The sequence below is a fragment of the Cydia strobilella genome, chromosome 6 (genome assembly GCF_947568885.1).
Source record: "Cydia strobilella chromosome 6, ilCydStro3.1, whole genome shotgun sequence".
Classification (NCBI taxonomy): Eukaryota; Metazoa; Arthropoda; class Insecta; order Lepidoptera; family Tortricidae; genus Cydia; species Cydia strobilella.
The window spans coordinates 8,808,703-8,830,955 of record NC_086046.1 but is presented as its reverse complement, the minus strand read 5'-3'; the positions used below and the strand labels follow the sequence as shown (position 1 = coordinate 8,830,955).

The following is a 22,253-nucleotide window of genomic DNA, read 5'->3' as shown; positions in this document are numbered from 1 at the left end:
TGTTTTAGCCTAATCTAATTTATTAGCGTAATTTAGTGTCCCATTGCTGGGCAAAGGCCTCCCCTCGTTTCCTCCATTCGCCTTGTGTTGTTTGTAGTTTCCCGCCAATCCGGATAAAATGCATCCAAGTCGTCACGCACACTACAACGAACATTGTGCCTACACATACGTACACAAACAAATATTATCGGTCCGACAGCTGACGGGGGCCTCCGATAATTCCGACATGGCTGAAATTATCGGAAGCGCCTTTCCGATAACGGATGTCGGAAGGCGCCTATGTAAAAAGCAGCTGCAGGGGGCTGCCATTCCTCAACCCACCAACGGAGCGGCAGCTGACGTTCACGAGGGTTCATCATACATAGCCGTTAACCGCTATACGAGTTTTCGCCCGGGAGGCGATGACTGACGAAATTTGCGCCTGGCTCGCGGTCTATAAAGTGGATCCAACTAATTTTCACTTAAACAGGTATTATAATTTTGCTTCGCTATTTTACACCACTAAATGAAACTGTTAATAAAACAGAACCGAGTTTGAATGATGATAAATACAGGCTATTAGCGGAGCGTCCGTTCACACGATATCGGTTGTCCGCTGCCATTAATGGTTATATCGTATTTAATTCAGCCATTTATAAGGTATTCTTCTAATATGCGGCTAATACCACTGCGTGAGCCTCCTGACCATGTGTTTCTATTGCTCACTGAACGCGGGCAAGTCAAACGAGACGAACTAATGTAACTACGACTTTTCTTATGTATGTTAAACACAAATGTATTTATTATATTAAATGTATTGTATTAGTTTAAGGTAGTATAGTAGGTTTAACTAACAGGCTTAAGGGAATGCACACTAACACTATGGATGGACATGGTCTGAAATAAAATATATTGTATTGTATTTGTATTGTATTAAACACCTTTATTAGATTTCTTAAGCCATAACGAGAAAAATTTAAGCAAAACATAATTATTATTCAGGAATTTTTCCATACGTTTTGGCGCAGTTGTGCATTCTGCGACGTCGCAGGCCGCGTGCTTTTTGTTTGGGGCGTTTTTCTCGAGACAACTTCTGGGACGCAGCACAGGTTTATTAGAAACATTTGGATCTGACGGGAAGTCGAATCGACTGACTTCTTGCAAAAAATTCATGCATGTAGCTAGTAACTGAGTATGTTAATCCCTTAACTGTCGTTAAACTTTTCAACAATTTCAGAAAGGCATTGATTAAATAAAAAAAAAATTCTCATCATAGTAATCCGTTAGTTTAGGCACTTTGCATAAACATTTTTGCACAAGTAAGCAATAAAATTGATGTATCTTTGTTCAAGACGATAATCGGAAGATAGCGTTAATCCCTGTTCTTCAACAATCCCAGACCCATACAATGCGCATATCGTCGTATTATGACTGGTTCGCCGCAGCGCTCGGCTTGCCTTTTCCATAAGCGATTGTAATAGCACCCTGTGTTTACGAGCGGAAGTGTCTAATCGGACAGCCGAGCCCCGAGCGGCGAGGGGCCAGGAAGTGCCAGCGTGCCAACCGCGGCCAAGCCGGAAAGGCTCGCCACACAGCTGGGTGACCGAGATTTGCTCGTGACAATACATGTCTTCCCCGCGCAAGGGTCAAGCATGGCACCGAAATATAATTTTTTTACGTCAATATCGAACCAGGTTGTTGACGAATTTGTATAGCCTCGTGGACGTGGATAAATATCGTTAAGGTCATCAAAGTTTTAATGTAATAATTGAAAGATAAAACCAAAATCCAATTTATTTGAATGTCTTTTACAGAAATTAAGAATAATTTATACCGATTATCAAATCAATAAACTACAAATAAATTTTCAAAAAATTGGCAATGCTTGTTTCTTAAATATGCACCTCAATGCAGGCTATTTTAAGAGACTGGTATATAGACTTTTACATATTTACTAATTACCTATCAAAGTGCCATGTTTTCCTTCTTGAACCACTTGAACCATGTAAAGCAAATCGGGATTGATCTGTTATATTGACGTGGGAGAAAAGTTTATACTTTTAAATAATAAAAATGGCAAATACATGTTAGGGCACCAACTGTACTAATGGCATAAATTGAAAACCAAAATTAGTTTGATATGCATTCCAAACTGTAATGAGTAATACGAATACGAGTAATACGATACGACCGTCTCGTTCTGTACAAGTTTAGTGGACCAGAATGGCAACCAACTACAAGAAGGCATTGGTTCTTACGTGGCTAACTAAAAAGCAATCAAGCAACCTTTACGTAGCTTTAAATAGCTGAGACCTTCAGTCGCGTGCTCCCACGGATTAGATTTGTACACTTAAATAAATAAGTATACTAATACAATCCGTCGTTAGTCGTTACCAATCACCAGCCGAGCCGCCGCGGGCCAGATGCAGCCTTGATTCAGCCACGCGTTACCACCATGTTTTAGAACGCAGCTTTGTGCTACTAATACACAACGTACTAAGAAGTTTCGTCAGCTATTTTTAGAACATAATGATACGCGTATTAAACCAGTAATGCTACCAATTATGGAACAAGGAGTGTTTTCAGCATTGAGAGAATAGCAACTGTGATAAATAACTCTCCATATTACCGTTGAGTTTTTTTACATGTGCGTCTTTATTTCCGACGAATGAACTGATAACATGAAATAACAACATTGATACCTGTTTTAACGACTTACATACATGCAATACTAAAATGTTCAATGCATGAAGGAAGCATTGATGCCGGCATGATCACAATGACGCCATGTGCACATGCGAGCGATAAAGTCAACGCTGACTGATTGTAGGATTGTGAAACTGCTCTTACAAAATATTAAACACAAAATATAGGGAACCACAGGTGTTAAATACGGTTGTAAAAGAAAAAAAAACCGGCCAAGTGCGAGTCCTACTCGCGCACCGAGGGTTACGTACATTACACAATTTAAACAATGTATTTTTTATGGGAAACGTGAGTGAAAGGTAAATTGCGGTTTAGGATTTATGACGTATTAAAAAAAAACTACTTACTAGATCTCATTCAAACCAATTTTCGGTAGAAGTTTGCATGGTGTATATCATATATATTTTTTTAGTTTTATCATTCTCTTATTTTAGAAGTTACAGGGGTGGGGGGACACACATTTTACCACTTTGGAAGTGTCTCTCGCGCAAACTATTCAGACAGACAGACATGACGAATCCATAAGGGTTCCGTTTTTTGCCATTTGGCTACGGAACCCTAAAAACGTGCGAGTCGGACTAGCGTACGATGGGTACCGTACCATTACGTTAAAAACGGCAAAAAAATCACGTTTGTTGTATGGGAACCCCACATCAATATTTATTTTATTCTGTTTTTAGTATTGGTTGTTATAGCGGCAGCGGCAACAGAAATACATCATCTGTGAAAATTTCAGCTTTCTAGCTATCACGGTTCATGAGATAAAGCCTGGTGACAGACGGACGGACAGCGGAGTCTTAGTAATAGTGTCCCGTTTTACCATTTGGGTACGGAACCCTAAAACTAAGAATTCTGAAGAGAAGGGAGGAACATGACTTTAGTAAGGAATGCCAGGAATGGCACACCCAAAAATTACCTAAAGATGGTTAATTGTGGTGGTTGTTTAATTGTGTGGTGGCTTCGACATAGCAAATATGAAAATTGTTAGGTACTATTTATTCATTGCTCTTGACAAAAGACAAAATAATGAAGTTATTCCTATTCTTAATGATTTCTGGGATAAAAACTATCCTATATTCTTCCTCGGATCTCGAACTGTCTCTAATGTCTCTATATCAATTTTATACAAAATTTGGCAGACAAACAGACAGACACACTTGCGCATTTATAATATTAGTATGGATTGGCGACAAGGGCGACCCCTATCATATTCTGGATTTATAAAATAGTGGGAGCCGTATATTTTTTAGTTTGTCCAAAAAAAATTTCACTTTAAGCTTGAGTACTTCTTAGCTTGAATATTTCTTAACAAAGTTAATGTTTCTCATGAGTCTTATGACCTAGATCACTCAAATTAGAACTGTATAAATACATTAAATGCAACAACGTCATTTACAATGAAAATGCAGCCGGTTTTAGCGGACATCTGCGGGCGGCCGTTATCATAATTTTATCACGATTTTACCTTCAGTTTACTTTATAGGTAATATCATCAGCGTCACAGTAAATATCAGCCATAATTTCAACTTGACCCTAAAAAAACATACTTGATATTAACATAACTGTTGGCTTACACAACTTTATTAGGTTATCGGGTAAGAAGAACTTGAGAAGTCTCAAAATTCGAATGAAACGTAATAAAACAATACCTTTCATTCTCGAGACCTTTTTATCGTTTGATGTCAATGATGACACATGCACATTTGTGTCAGAACCATTTTTAACTGACTTAGTTATTATGTCTATAATACACCGATAGATTGCATCAGTTAAATAATTATGAGCCTACTTATTCATATTACTTTTAGTAGATACGTATGTATCACGGAGAATATCTACTAAACGTATATAACATGTTCACGTTTAGAACTTTTTTTTGTAAAAATGTTTTACATAGCAGGTACATATAGGTATTAAAGACTAGCTCAGAAAAACGCATTTCTCGAATGATGGTCCCTATGACAGTTTGTTAACCCATTATAACCCATCAGAAAGTATGCAAAAATGAACCTACTTAAATAAATAATAAATAAATATTATCTTAGGACATTCTTACATAGATTGACTAAGTCCAACGCTAAGCCCAAGGTGGCTTGTGTTATGGGTACTCAGACAACGATATATATAATACCTTAATACATAGAAAACACCCATGACTCAGGAACAAATATCTGTGCTCATCACACATATAAATGCCCTTACCGGGATTCGAACCCAGGACCATCGGCTTCACAGGCAGGGAGTGACCCTGGCCGGTCTGGCCTAGTGGGTAGTGACCCACTAGGCCAGACCGGTCGTCAAACTATGAAATAAAGTTCAAAATCAGGTGGGAAATATATCCCCACTGCCTTATAAAGACTTAAAATCTCTTTTGCTTAGGCATAATTAAAAAAAATATATATTGAAGAACTATATTTTTACAAAACAATACAATACAAAGTATTCTTTTTTTTCTCACCAATATGAAAAACACATAACTTTACCGTACTGCACCGTACCGTACCGTAATTTTTATTACTTAAATGTTATATTTCTGATGTGCTAAATTTCCAAAAAAATGTCTATAAACATTTTACGTGACAGATAATCCATCAAAAATAAACGGTCATAGGACCATCATTCGATGCGAGAAGTAGGTACCTATATATATTTGTACATTCTCATAGCAGGCCGTATACGACCGTTCGGTCGCAGCTGTCGACGATGCTAGAGTAACCTCGCAACAGTTGGAACCACAGATCACATACTTAAGTAATATATATTATAGTTTAACTAGATGTACCTAAGGGTCCTAAGGCGTCTCGACCTCACCGCACATTAGAGCAATATCAGAGCGTTTTGTCCCCCTTTTTAACTTGATGATGATGATTTTATTTTGTTATGAAACTATAGGTCTGATCTTCAAAATAGTAATATTTATTTAATTTGCACACTACACTAAAAATAAAATACTTACTTTTTTACTTTGATTTAGACCTATTTATGACAAAGTGTTTCGACGTTTTGATGATAAGGTATGCGACCTGAAGGGTTATTTAATTATTTCCAGTTATTAGAAAAAAACTTCTGTCTGTAATACAAATTATAAGCTTTCAGCCCTTTTAGACGCTACGATGCAACAAGTTACGATTTCACAAGTCTAACCGGCTACCGGCTATACACTGGTCAAAGGTCTCTTGCTATTTGTCGGACGTGTGTTAATCACATCAATGTTTGACACGTGTAAAGCTGTAAATTAGTTTTATGACATTATAAAACGGTGCCCTTTATCACGAGGGTCTCTTGCTATTTTTTAGGCGCGTGTTAATAACATCAATGTTTGACACGTGTAAAGCTGTAAATTAGTTTTATGACATTATAAAACGGTGCCCTTTATCACGAGGGTCTCTTGCTATTTTTTAGGCGCGTGTTAATAACATTAATGTTATGACACGTGTAAGTTTCACTTACGTGAAGCACTTATATATCAACAAGAATTGATTTGGAAAAGTAATCATCTAAAATTAAGTAGGTTGCATAGTATAGTGGACTCTCTTTTACTTGACTTTAAAAACAGTTTAAACAAATAAATGTATACTGGTCATTTTTACAAAAATCGAGAAAGTTCCACAGTAAGCTCAAATACGGCTTGTGTTGTGTGGCCCGACTAATGTGTGGTCTTCCTAATCGCCTCATATTGCGGAGTCTGAGCCTGCATGTAAGTCTAAAGTCCTAAGTCCGCCATTTATACATTGTTGTATATATTTTGTGCATATATTTTATGAATAAATGACTTATGACTTAAAGTTTAAAAAATAAATAAAGCCCGCAGCGCGGCAACGCAACGCAGTCCGCTCACTCCCCCGCGAGCTTATCTGTGTACGTATACGCTATCTCTATCACAAATATAGAAACTATTACCTCACAGCCAGATAAAGTACACTAATACAATACAACATTTTTATAGCTATGCCTATTTATTTTTCCTGTTGTAAAAAAGGGCAATGTAACAATCCAACCTGGTTAAACTGTTAATATTAAAAATAAAAATAAAACAAACGATTGTATTATCTTTCTCGTGCATATTACTTATAGGAGGCCTGTGCCGGGTAATGGGACGTACAGTCAGCAAAACTACAAATGTGTATGCTGGGGTGCCAAGCTAATAGCTTTGCTGACTGTATTATATATAGGCTGAATTATTACTAATTTATGCACCTACAATGTTATTACGAGCAAGTACATAATATATACATATATGAGTACGGGTGAGAAAGTAAAGCAAGATGAGATGAAATTGACATCAATTTGTAAGCTCGAATCCTCCTCCAGTTCCAACTAATTAAAAACAGGTTAAGTAATTAACAATAATTTGTTTAGTTATGCATTCTAATTGAGCATAACCAGTGCAAAGTCAATAGTCTACTATCATACGCATTAACTTGTTTATGTGAGGAATCTGTGTGTCGAACGTGCTTACTGTTCTACCTTGTAATAAAACTATTTACCTAGCTACATACCTGTATGATGTTACACAAAGTAAAAATGTACATAAGGTAATGAATATAAATCATATTTACGAATACGAGCGTATCTTAATGTAAATAGGCTCACCGTGATAAAAACGCGATACCTACTTGAAAGTATCTTTAAGTTTTTATCAAGCTTTACCAAGGTTAGGCTTTATCCACAGCAAAATATGCGTATAGTATCTGAATATCAATGTTGTTGATGTAACTCGTTATATTATAATTATAAATATGGTTACTAACTCCCTACTAACATTTTATTTTTAACAAGTAGGTACCTATATATTAACACATCACCATGGGGTATTGTATAGTATTAGTAATGTTACCTATTCAAATTTTATTTACTAAGCTTTGTATCAACTTCCTATAAGTAGGTACTTAATACCTACTCAAGTCTAAAAAGTATACTTATTTAGTATATAATTATGAAGCTAGCAGAGGTGTATTTGTGTATTTAATTTACGTATGTATTATCATATATGATTAAACAGTAAACGCCTTTTCAGTTACGATTTGAAGGCAACTAGATTAAATAATTACTGCTCTGAGTATTGATTCCGTTTTAATGAAACAAATTAAGTATGACATAATCCTATTACACTATGAGAAATCTAGTTAGTAGTTAGTAGCCGTTTTTAATTACTAAAAACCTTAATTAAGAAAAAGTTTTAAAACTTTAAATGTTTTAAGCATTAGTCACTCTGCTATTGCTTATAAGCAATACGATTGAGAGCACGTCGATCGCCGCGCATACTACGCATACGTAAACAGCATCCTTTTGAGATGGGATACTTACTTTGTCTTTGGAAGTGAGTCGCCTGAGATCAAGCAGCTTCTGGTACTGGCGGAGCGCCCTCATGTAAAGTCGGACGGGGAACTCGGTGGGCAAGGTTGCGGGGCCCGCCCGCGCCCGGGACGCCACGTCCGCGCCGCCGCCGCTCATCGCACTCTTCACACAAAACCACACTCGGCCTTCCTTGCTAGCACTGTCCGAAAGATACCGTCATGGACGAGCGCCAGCAGCGCGTCCGAAGTGAACGTAGGCCCCACACAACACTGACGCACGCGCGCCCCCCGCGCATGCGTCGAGCGTTTGCAAAAAGGAAACCATGACCACTTCAGCGGCTTTCCTAGCACCACGTCACGGGCCGCCGACCTGACCCGCTTTTAGGATAAAAAAAATTCGAAACCTAAATCCGCAAAGCTAGCCTAGTACTTCGACCTGAGTGCTTGTACTGAGCAAATATTGTAGGTTCGTTTCACGGCGGCAGTCGCTGCTGTTTACTATCGATTCCGTCGACAGCCTCGACCACCTAAGTCAATGAACTTAGCATGCCTTGGCTTCGTTATGTGCTTATTCATACATTTGATTGTGTGTAGCTAACTTTACAATCTTTTAACCGGCGACAATTTGTAGTGGATCTGATACCTTCTGTTATTTTATTATAGGTAGGGTCCTACCCAACTTAATTATCCTGGAAAATGAACTTCTCAAGTACACGTCTGTACAACATATATTTTTCCAAGATGCCTATCTGTCTGACAGTATGATCCAATGAGACTGGTGACGCAGACGCAGATGCGTGTATGTGCTGTACAGGGAGATGAGTAAGTCAGTTTGCAAGAACACTAATCAAGGCTGACTAGCGTAACTCGTATTAGTGTTAAACAAACTTGTTATTTAAACACTGTAAAATAGTGCAAGCTTCTCATAAAAATATATGCATAATAAGTTTGGCTGCTCATTCTTGTAGTAGTTTATGCTACAAGAAACCTAAAGATGCTGAACTTAAGAGTGGTACCGTTACCCAAAATCTTCTAGCTTTTATGTATCAAACATCAAACATCAACATCAAACATCACTACATTTCTACTATTTTATGTCGCACTATAATTTACATTACATTAGATGTAATAATGTATGTATGTACACTGTTTTCACAAATCTGACTTAAGTATTAGCTCTAGCTGTTGGCGTAATTGCACTATATCTAACTAACACTGAATCCATTAAAGCTAGAAAGAAATATAATAGAAATAGAATCCGATATCCTAAGTCCAAAGATCCCAGTCATCTACTTAAGAGGGAAATAGATTTGCAAGTTATATGGTAAAGTATGTTGTTATTTACAACATATTTTACCATATAACTTGTTAATTGCACATGAAACCGAGGGCCAAAATATGTTCAAGCTAAACACTGGCTACAACAACGGAATAAGCTCTGTATGCCTTGTGAATATCAAAGTTTCAATTCAGTCAAACCACTATAAGAGTAACCTCTAGATCCATAACAGTGTTCGTACTCTAAGCCCCTTATTCAAGAAACTTTACAAGCCTCAATTAGTAAATTTGTTTTATCCCTTTCTTACAAATACATATGTCAAAATTATACCTAGATTAAGACAAACGTTTAATACGAATAATGCCATTATACCATACTAATTGAGACAAACGCTTTCCTGGTTCCTATTGTTCGGTAAGCGGTTTAAATATATCCTAGAACTAGGGCCAGAATGGTTCTCAAAAAGGATCACGCATCACGAATCGACATAATAGGCGCGCGTGCGCTTACCCAACCCGATTTGATCGTGCGACCGCTAAATTAATCTTTTAACGTCCAATTTTGTTCTCGACAGTTCTCAGACCACAACTTGCTTTGCTTTTATTTCTTTTAGTTTAAGCGCTTCTTTTACCTGAGTGAGTATTTATTTGTTGGTTCGGAAACTGTGTCAATCACGTTAAAACTTCGCACGTGACTCACGTGAGGTTATATTTAAGAACAAAGAAGTTTTTCAACATCGCTCATTTTTCAATAGGGGGTATTACTGCAATGTTCTGCCACCAGTGCAGCACTAGCCTCTTTAGTAAACCATAGAGCAACTTATACATACTGTACCTTTAACAGGTTTTTGATAAGTTTTCGGAGATAATAAAATATTACATTGATGCATCAAGGCGGTTTGTTTACAGAGGACCTATCGAGAAACGCGAATCCGAAATTTCGCTGTCTCTTTATCGCTCGAATACGCAAGAGTGACAGAGATGTTAGATAACGAAATTTCGATTTTCTTGTTTCGCGATAGTCCCTCAGATTGTGGCAGTGGCGTCCCCTACGCAGAGTTTCGCGTAATATTTCCTATTAGTCATTGATGTTTATTGTATGTAAAAATTAATGATTTAGGGACCTGCATGTTTTGGCTGATTACCCATTTTTAATTTAAAACATTTATTTACATACAAGATATATACAGTGGTACTACGTAAACGAAATTAATAACTAGCTTAAATCTAAAATAGGCCCTTGAGGCATTGTACCAAGGATGCTGGCGGCATTTCCTCGCTGTATCGCAATGCTATTACGTTGTGCGAGAAAGCCGCCAGCTCTTCGGTCACCAGTTACGTCAACCAGACGCTTCGCGATTTCTGCAAACAACTTATGCGCGCTGGGACCCCATGGACCTAGAGTTTCAACTCCAAATGGAACGAAATGATACTCTCTGCCGAGGCTCTTATATTTATTACGTTTTAAAATTTCGGCGCTTTCCGCCGCTCCGCCCGCTTTTACATTAGTCCGTTGGAGGTGGGACGGTGCCAGTGTGTCTACGCAGGTAGCATCCAGCATCCCACACCAACATCCGTCCCAAGCTCCAAGGAACCAAGGACACCCCATTGGGCCTCTTGCCATCATCCCTGATAATGCCAGTCGGGATCAAGAAGAGCGGGTAAGTACATTGATGGTGGCGAGAGACCGACGGATTATGTCATTAAGCGACGCATGTCTTGAAAAACGGCCGGCACTTTTTTGACAAGATAATCCATGGTGTCCCAGTTGGTCCACGTCCGTGCCACAAGAGCATATTTAATTAGATTTTCCTATATAATACCACATATATACAAGTATTATAGAAGTTTGATACTTACGTATTAAACTTTATCAGTGCGTAAACAAACCTATTGGTGATCTGATCTGTTATTTGGAATAGATAAATATGTAAGTTAGGCTCGGTTTTAAGTACGTGGTTAATTCTTAATAGGTACATAATTAATTGTGCAATAAAGGATATACAATGTGGAAAGAATGAAATGGCCTTGGAGGGAACTCAAAACCTTAAGTTAACTCATTTTGCTTAAAGAAAACATTCTTTTATTTTTGAAAATAAACCAAACTGCATTCAAAGATTTTTCATTTTTTTTTTCGATTTGTCTAAAAATGTTCTTGAATACTAAATATTCGATTTATGGATATTTTGTACGACAGACGAGTGTAAGGCCTAATGTTTTTTGGAGAAATGTTATTATTAACGTCTGTTCGATTCCCGGGTGAAACAAGCGAATTTCAAAAAATCTTTGAATGCAGGTTTATTTCTTTTTAAAAATAAAATAATGTTTCCTTTGAGCAAAATGAGCTAACTTAAGGTTTTAAGGCCCATTCATTCTGTACACACTGTATATGGCCAAAATTGTTAATTAGAGTCAAATAAAACCTTGACTTTGAAGACGAACGGTTTTCTTAAATTGAATTTACAATTTTAATATCCCCTGCACAAATTGTTGTATCTCACTTGCGAGGAAATACGCGTAAGTACTTACAATTTATATAAATAAATGTTAAGTAATTACAACTTTAAACGTATTCCTTTCCTTCGCCAATTTAGCGTTTAGATACCTATATTATAACCATAGTTGTAATTAACTTAATAATAAAATTGTTGACATACGATTGTTTACTTAGAGATTTTATAAATTGTATTTTTGTATTTATTAATTTATTAAATAATGTAATGTAAATAAAATTTACGTTCATAATATAAACTCGTGTAGATCATTTTAGGATAATTTGTATTGTAATTTTATATTATAAGAATAAATATATAATCTCCTTTTAACTATGTAGGTATGTATGTATACTTATGTCACAGAATAAGTAATAGTATTATGTATGACGTTGTTTTGTATTACTTAATAACCAAAATTAATTCAAATAGGATGACACACGTGTCCTTTTCATTTCATAACTATGTACCTAACTACCTATAGGTATGTATTTTGTTTAATGAGATCGATCCCGATTTGTTATAGGTAGTCAAATACTAAAGCTGCTCTACCTGATCCCTTCGTAATAAAGTTTAACATTTTAAACTGATAGGTACTCATAAATATATTTAATTCTAGACGGATACGTTAAACTTGCGTTAAACGTATTAAATGAGGACCATCATCGGATCAGAATAAAATATATATACAAATTAATGAAGATACTGGTAGCATTAAATATTAGTTAAGAAATACATTGTATCTAGATATTATTAAAAGGATTTATAAACATACATACATAGTAAACGATGACGGCAGTGGAAACTTGATTTTATAGCTTGTTGGCGCGACGGCGGCGTGGCCTACGTGCCGCGCGTCATCGGCAACTCTTCCTTTTTGGACAAGTTTTTAATGATAATGAGCATCTAACGGACATCGCCCGTCAACAGCATTGCTTATTGATTAGTATAATCATTGTTACAACAAAATATTATTTATTCACTTAAGGGGCCCACTGATTACCAGTCCGCCGGACGATATCGACCTATCAGTTGTTTGGAACTGTCAAATTTTTGATCTAACTGACAGGCTAATATCGTCCGGCGGACTGATAATCAGTGGGCCCCTTTACGTCAGGTAAGCTGGTGTTCAGGTTAAAAATAGGTACATTTAATTGGTCATGATTGACTAGCGGCATTTACGTACCTGGCAATTAATAATCGGTTAATTAAACTATAGGTAGGTTTCATACCTTGCACGTGTACGTACGTAGATAAAAAGTATCACGTAAAAAGTATCTAATCAATCATTTGTAATCCATAGTACAAAATATTATGCTAAAATATCACCGCGCTTAAAATACAAATTACCAAAGCTTATACTGAAAGAAATACACAAATACCTACTGCATAAAATATGGTTTGCAATATATAGTATAGGTAACTTAAAATATACTCACGCATGTAATCAACTTTTGCTTTGTCAACATAACCTCACTGCCAACACTTCACTATCTCAATCAGTATCGCGTTTATTTTAAATTTAAATGACACTTGACGATGAATAATCACTGATAACTAATGGAACAACATGTTGGTTTAACCATTTGAATATAATCTTGCATAGAGAGAGATTAATAAGCTCGCAACGTGCACTAATACTGAGTCCATGAACCCCGGCTCCCCGCCCGTCGCAAGGCACGGTTATTCTTATTATAGGCCAGGCACGCTCCGCGGGATGGGGCTCCCCCACCGGCACCATAATTAACCTACCGACTATACTCGTAAAGTTCAAAATTAATCAATCAATCTTAACTGCAATTTCCAGAAACGTATAATGGTTAAACTAAAACAGTTATAAAGATAGCATTCTCTTTTAAAATATTAAGCGCGTATCTGTAAGGTGCATTAAAGATAAATTAACTTCATTGTCAGTTAAGATAGGTCGCGACTTGGAGATATTTGGAGAAAGTGACGGCAGGTCGTTAAGATTAGTGCACGCCGAGGTAAATGAAAGGGCAGGTGAACAGAGCAATTAAAACGTAATATAAATAGTTGTAAAGAAATACTTTCTTTATGGAGAAAGTAGTTTTTTCTAAAAGCTTTGATTAACAAGCTGCCTTCTCCAAACAAAAGGTCCTTTGAACACGAGTGAATAGGTATTTATACTAACCAAACTTAATTGCTTATAATCTTCTCATAATGTCCGAACCGAAGCTAGTACAAGAATAATACCTATACCCGGACTTTCAAATTATTAGAGGATAAAAAGTTTAAGCCAATTTTGAATAATACTCAACGCCCACGAAGTACTTTATATACAAGTAGATTTTTTTTAAATACATCATTTACGATGCCCGATGCATACAGTTCATGAAGCTTCTTACTTATCTCATTTACTCATAAAGCAATTAGACACGGCAGATAGCTAATCGTCAAACAAAAAATAGGATAGAGCCCATAACAAAAACACGAAGACAACAGACTGAAAATGTCGATGTTTTGTCAGATGCCCCGATTGGTGGATTGCGTCACAATTTTGACATTCACTGACAGTGACATTGACTAAGTATAAAAAAACCAGCCAAGAGCATGTCGGGCCATGCTCAGTGTAGGGTCCCGTAGTTACCCTTCCGTCACAACGTCACAACAGGCTAAATTGGAGCTGTAAGTATAGAAGATTGTTAACAAAGGGATGAAATGATGCTCAGTGCCTTTCACCTGCGTTAAAAAATCTACTTTTCGTATCGAATATGATGAAACCAAAAAGACAAGGGAAATTTGCATAATCAGTAATTAAAATTAAAGTAATAGACGTCTGGTCATATATAATAATTCACAGCGAAAACATTAAATTGCAATATTTATACCTACAAAAAAATACAAAAATATATTTCTTTACCAGGCATAGATGAAATATAGGACAAAACAAATCAGTTTTACTTACAAATATATATTACAATTTGAATTTATTATGAAAAAACACATATTTTAGGAAACTGCTGTAATTTTAAAATGATTTGTTACTTAAAGTATGAAAATCAGCGGGATGGACTCTTACTTTTTAATTTTTTACTTTTTCGTTCTAAAACTGCCAATAGGCAACGGCGTTATTACTCATTTAGCCAATGAAACTGTTTTAGAGAAATTAAATATTAAAAATCTCGGACGGACAGACAGACAGACGGACATGGCAAAACTATATGGGTTCCTAGTTGACTACGGAACCCTAAAAATAGTGACTTACCTTGTCATAAGTCATAAATCTGAACTTTAGACAACGTATTACTTAAAGCCACAACCAAAGCCTAGGCCTCTTCCCTTCTAAAGCTGGTCATACACACTAGGGTACGCCTGCGCAGTTTTACCTGTAGAGTGTACCTACAGTTCAACTGCACAGGTAAAGCTGGTTAGAAAACTGCACAGTCGGATGCCACACACGCTACGATTTACCTGTGCAGTTGGCAGAACCGCGCGGGCATACCCTATGATTGCTGGTATTCATTGTATACGCTTAAATCTTACTATGAATCAAGTTATCTTTGTTTTTTTAGTTAAGTATTTGTTTTTGATGGATTGACATGTTATCAAATATTTTATTTTATTGTACTTATTGCAAATTATGAATATTTTACATTTCATACTTGACATTATATTATTTTATTTGTTTCACTTGTTATTTAATTTGTTTAATTTTACTATTGAAAATGTATTTATTTGCTGACATGTCCCATAATTACTTAGTTTAATTAAATTATAAGCATGTAATTAGTTCCTAAGTTTTCTAACACAATGTATTATCGTTAACTAGCGACTCGCCTCGGCGACAAAACCTTTACAAATTATACATATAAACCTTCCTCTTGAATCACTCTATCTATAAAAAAACCCGCATCCAAATCCGTTGCGTAGCTTCATAGATTTAAGCATACATAGGGACAGACATACATACAGAGCGGATTTATATATATCGCTAGTGATATTCTATTCTATTATATTCTATACTATATGGGGCATTTTCTAGGAAAGGAAAAATTTCATGAAAAGGGACCTTATTGTCGATGGCGCTTATGCCGCACAGCGTCGCGCGGCATTGTATTTATATCGGAGCATCGTTTATAATGGCGTAAGCACCATCGACAGTAAGGTCCCTTTTTATAGAAAATACCACATATAATCAACAATCCGTGTTCTTTAGTGTTAACAAATTTTGCGGCAAACTTGTTCGTGATTCTATGTAGTCTCTGGACTTAAATTCTCTAACTTAAGAGCGTTCTTACAAGAAAAGTCGAAATAATGTAAAATTGATGATATTCCCGACAAGATTTAAGATTTTACGCTCATTATTAGAAATATAGAGTACTTGTTCCAGTAAGAGCGTCTTCTTATCTTTAGGAATATCGTTGTACATTTTAGAAAAAGGACTAATTAAATTAGTAATGATTTTTTTTCTGATGGTCGTTTACGAAAAACCGCGTGAAGCACTGAATTGTGAGTTCTTATTTGTAAATTTTGAGAAGTTTACTCTGCTAAAGTTGGATATTTTGTATTACTAATATCCTGTACTTTAGGAATATAGAACGATATTCTTCCTACATGCTTTTAAGAAAGAGAAAATCAATGTTAAACGAATTGAATTTTCTCTTCGAAACAAGTGTAAATTCCTACGAAAATCTACTTAGTATCGAAGTCATTTTTATACACGAGCAATCTACAACGTTTGCTTATACTGTTGGTATACATTTGTGTTTATCAAATTCTACTTTGATTTTTTGGCAATTTTTTGAAAACTACTCTATATTGCCGATGACGCGCGCTGGCGATCTCAGTACCGCGGCAGAGCTTGAAGAGGTCGGACCTGTGTCGGTCGGCTCCGCACGTTTTCGACGGCGACAACGAGGTTTTTTATCGTTGTGTGCGGCAGGCGCCGTGTAAAACGCTATACTGTGTGCGTTAAACTGCGACTGAGAAACTTTGATCCGAGTACTGTATTTGTTGTTATAGTATTATAATATAGTATAGTAACATAACAAACTTCCGAACAACAATAAAAATATTTGATATTACCTGACATTATATAGGTAGTAAATTAAAAAAAAAACAGCCAAGTGCGAGTCGGACTCGCGCACAAAGGGTTCCGTACTACGCACAAAACGGTAAATAAATCACGTTTGTTGTATGGGAGCACCACTTAAATATCGATTTTATTCTGTTTTTAGGGTTCCGTACCCAAAGGGTAAAAACGGGACCCTATTACTAGGATTCCGCTGTCTGTCTGTCTGTCTGTCCGTCTGTCACCAGGCTGTATCTCATGAACCGTGATAGCTAGACAGTTGAAAGTTTCACAGATGTATTTCTGTTGCCGCTATAACAACAAATACTAAAAACAGAATAAAATGTGGTATTTCCTATAAAAAGGGACCTTATTGTCGATGGCGTTTACGCCATTATAAACGATGCTCCGATATAACTAAGACTGAACTTGTATAAGTTTTGAGTATGTATTACTCATCCTCCTTATGAACCCTGGCAGTACCTACTGGAACTTAGGTTTGGTGCAACATAGGCGCACACTGTTTTGATCATTTGACTCGTCTTGATGAGCAACTTGAGAGAGCAGTACTCATGATAGAGCTGATGCTGAACCGTGGCAGTACCTAGTGGAACTTAGGATTGGTGCAACATAGGCACACGCTGTTTTAGTCATCCGACTCGTCTTGATGAGCACTTAGGAGAGCAGTACCCATGATAGAGCTGATGCTGAACCCTGGCAGTACCTAGTGGATCTAAGGTTTGGTGCAACATAGGCACACGCTGTTTTAGTCATCCGACTCGTCTTGATGAGCACTTAGGAGAGCAGTACCCATGATAGAGCTGATGCTGAACCCTGGCAGTACCTAGTGGAACTAAGGTTTGGTTGACATATCAGTCAAATTTGACAGATTGACAGTTTTTGTCATTTTCAGGGAAAATTATCTTTTTGGGATAGAATTAAGCACCAAGTAACATTGTTAAGTGTAGATTTAAAAATAAAAAATAAAAATTATTTAATTCAGACTTTCAAAAAATCCATATTTTGTTAGTGATACTTAAACTAGGGAACCTATAAACTAAGTGTTAGTCTAATTATAACATTTACAACATTTACATAATTAAGAGCTAGCCATAAAAACAAAAACAAACAAATACCTACTTACTTACTTACTTTATTAATTTGTACTGCCTATTACGATTGCTTTAATATAGGGCAGTCGAGGCGTCCAGCTACCATCCTCAGGATGCTGTTACTGCTGCCTCTCACTCGTCTCAGCAAAGCAGATTTATACTATCTGTCAAAATTGACATTTTTGACAGTTTTGGATCCCAGATCGAAACGGCTTGTCCAATTTTGATAGGACCTTCAACATTAGTTATGGGATGGAAAATGTAGTTTGACACATCTGTCAAAACTGTCAAAATTGACAGGTTTTGTCATTTTTAGTGAAAATTAACATGTTTTGTTAAAGTTTGATACTAAGTGACATAGTTTAGTGTTGTTTGACATATCAGTCAAGTTTGACAGATTGACAGTTTTTGTCATTTTTAGTGAAAATTATCTTTTTGGGATATAATTTAGCAAACAAACCATGTTCATTTTCACTAAAAAAGACAAAAACTGTCAATCTCTCAAATTTGACTGATATGTCAAACAACACTAAACAAAACTATAACTTCAATGGCCATTTGATTAACGTCTCAAAAATTTAATTCGAATTAACTTTAATGCAATTGGTGCGTAATGCAATTGGTTAATGGCGGAACTAATGGTTAATGCAATTGATCAATGGTTAATTAAAATTAACAATTACGGCCAACACTGCTACATATAGCTAAAATAGTTTCGCTACCCAAGCGGTACGGTTACCCTGTACCTGTACCAAATGTAATGACGAAACATGTAAACAAGCGAGTATAATTTCTTTCTAGTATAAAATAATTCTTTAATAATACAAAAGTAAGTACATTTGCACTGGATTTAGTATTTTCGTACCAAATAACAATAATTAGGATTTTAAAATTTAAGTACAGTTAGTGTCGTTATAATTGTTTTCAGTATGCTTCACGAAGGATCAAGATTATTTAATCCATAATTGTAGTACGAGCGAGAGGGAAAACGTGGTAGAAGGGATCGGCATACTGAGCTCGCACAGCCCGCCGCAGCGCGTAAAATACCTAAACTCGCTCAACGCCGAAATGTAATAGCGCTCTTAATAATACTGAAATAACATATGCGGAGTGAAATTTGGACGAAGTGTTGAACATGTAAAAAGTACTTAAGCAAAAAAATTAAACTGAAATAATATCTAACTGCCAATTTATAGTATATACTCGTATGTGTGAATTAATCCGGTAAGTTTCATGGGCATTGGATTCTTTATCTTGAAATTGTGGTCAATCTAGAAGAACACCATCGTGAAACTATGTAAGCAGGGGGGTGTCACTTCGCAGTTTAGGTACATTTGGCCGGCGCGCCTCCCGGGCAGGCGTATGGCAATGGGCTGTTGTAGTAGTGGTAATTATACTGAATTATATTATAATATATTTTTATCGTGTGATTCTGTTTTTTGCGTGTTTTGAGTGTGTGTTGTGTATCTTATGTTCTGCTTATGACGAAAATCTGTTAAATATAAAAACTAAGCCGATAAAAAATGAAACAAAACTGACGTTAGGTAATTACATTTTTATTGGCGAAATAACAGTTAATTTAAGTTTTAAAAGCGGGCTTTTTAAATGCAGGCCAGCGATTTTCGTGGCCAGTCTGCTGACGTCAATGAGATGATCTCGATAAGCGCGCACGCACGTGAGCTGTGTTCCTTGATTCACCGACAACAATGTCTTTGATTAATTATCTGTAATCTTAGTTGTTTGTAAAATATTTGTTTATGATAGGATTAAACGAACTTACCTGAAGTGAAGTTCAATCCTGATTATATGAAGTATTTAGTCCTGGATAATTTTAACAGTGTAGTAGTCTCGATCGCTGGCCAATCTGACGCGAATTTAGAGTCGCCGAGATGAAAGAAAAAATTACCAACTGTCACGATGACATTCATATAGTTTAGAGTATGCATGCACTAAATGGGAAGTAACCATGGATTCATGGTTACTCGAGGAGGGTGGGGATACCCCTTATCCAGGACTAAATACTTCATATAATCAGGATTGAACTTCACTTCAGGTAAGTTCGTTTAATCCTATCATTATATTCGTATTTAGTCCTGGATAATTTTAACAGTGTAGATGTTTAGAGAAGATAATTAAATAATTTGTAAAAATAAATGTCTTAAAAATCTACCCAAAAACAAGCACTTGTATTTTTGGCAAGAATATGTATATCTATATATTATCTATCATGGAAACCTATACCTATCTCTATATTCCATAAAAAAATTAAAATTAAGGCTAAATAAACAAGTCGCTATGAGAAATCTCAAAATATCAAAATCGGCTTTTGAGTTTCCTGGCAAAAAGCAGAGAAATTTAAAAAAATTCTCCGACCAATTACATGAGAATTACCAATAATAAAATTAGGTTTTGAACTTATACTACTTTAATGGGTAAATACTCTGAGAATCAGAGATTTATTTACTGCGTTCAAAGTTTTGAACATGTAAAGATAAGAGTTTTGAGTTTTGATTTAAAGATAATTCATATCTAACAAGAGCAGCAGACAGTAACAGAGTAGTTATCTGGAGCATCCCTTTATGCTTAAAACATTATGTTCACTGGTGAGACCTACCCATATACTATGATCTTTATCTTGACCAATGTGAGACATCATAATTAGAAAATGTAAAGAAAATATGTAATAATGTACCTATATTGCGGTATATAAATATAAAGCCTCCATAAAAGAAAGAAGACATGAGAACTGTCAAAGATAAAGATAAAAGATATTTATTCGTTACTATTTATCTACCCTTTATTTTCTTGTTGCTTGTCTAAGACACATCAGACAAGGTTTTAAGACATTATGATGCTATAGTTTTCTCTTATATTATATTTGTTTATTCCAATAAATACATATTTCATTTCATTTATTTATTCATAAACAATAATAAATTGAGTCTAGACAGTCATATTTTCGGGGCATCACCCAATAAAGGAAAAACGTGGCGTGGCAGTCTTTATTATTAATTTTTCTTCTCTAAAGATTTTAAAGAGTATTGCTGTTTTAAATAAACATAAAAATAAAAGGAACTGTATTATTTGTTGAAACATGAAATATCTAAGACTGTAATTTTACTTTCAAAATCTCAAGTTGATTTATTAATTGTAACATACACCCTTAAGAAGACACTCATTGCTTCACATTCACGCAATTAAGCGTAATAGATTGTATCATGTCCATATTTTAAAGTCTGAATACCACTCTTCTTTTCCCAGACCTGGTGTATCTTGGGAGATTAGGACATGCTCGGAGTTGTTTAAACAACTTTCAACAATAGTACTAATATATGTACATGGTGATTAAACATTAGATAGTTTATGTTGGAAGGGATTTAAGCACCCTTATTTAAAAAGTTGTTAAGTGACCACTTAACTAAGCTAAGTAAGTAATAGTCACTTACTATGCTATAAGGGGTAATATAAATAATACGTCCTACACTTAACATATTCTAAATTGCTTCCCTATCTAAAACAAGTTTCACATTGTCTTTTAATATATTTTATTTAATGTCTATATACATCTAGGAATATAAAAAGGTGATGCTGTTAGAAATAAAGAATCATATCTTTCAATTATTTGTTCTAGTATTTCTCAACCACTACCTACTGAATCTGACAAAAGATTCTAAATGAGTTAGTAAGTAAGCAATTTGAACCGAAACAACCTATAATTTGGTTCAGATAATATAAATTCTTATTATATTGAAAATGTGTGAAATTACCACCACATATGTATGTGGATCGGTCTGTGGCGTTTCCTGCATAATTCCATAATAAAAACCATGAATCAATTACAACATAAGCATTAGCCTTTAGAATCAGAAATACAATGAAAAACAGAAAATGACTATTCTCATTACATATCATAATTATGAGTTATTATGAACAGAAAGTTTGCCTCAAATGCTCTGTTAAATGCCACAAATAACTTCATAGATCAGTTTGGACAGTCTTACTGCTAAAAGGTCTTTCCAACTTCTGTTTGATCTATACTGAACATATTCATACAGAAAGTATATAAAAAACGATATAAATGAAATGCAACAATATGATCTGTTGTGAATTTTATTGTATTTGTGAAATTATTTCAATTCACTACTGATTATATAAATATAATTGATTAATTATATCATTACAAATAAAATAAAAATATATAGGAATTGCTCATTATGGCATAAAGCATATTTTTCTTTTTGGAATCCAATTCTTTTTTCCATCTCAGCTCTATTATCGATAATTGTCTTCCATCATCATCATCATCCCCCAACCGTTTAAAGTAATTTTACAGTACCAAGAGGTATCAAACATTCGA

The 22,253-nt window shown here is 35.5% G+C and overlaps 1 protein-coding gene across 2 annotated transcripts in view; it reads right to left on the bottom strand.

The window, feature by feature from the left end:
- The window catches only part of LOC134742392 (inositol-trisphosphate 3-kinase homolog), a 127,139-nt gene that overhangs the window by 29,938 nt on the left and 74,948 nt on the right, over positions 1–22,253 (bottom strand). Inside the window, exon 1 of one of the 2 annotated variants that reach the window (XM_063675515.1) lies at positions 7,993–8,267. The exons of the other annotated variant lie outside the window; for it this stretch is intronic. Within the exon in view, the coding sequence (XP_063531585.1) occupies positions 7,993–8,139 (147 nt within the window). The 5' untranslated portion in view covers positions 8,140–8,267. Of the gene's footprint in view, positions 1–7,992; positions 8,268–22,253 lie in introns of those variants that run through there. 2 annotated transcript variants of the gene reach the window in all.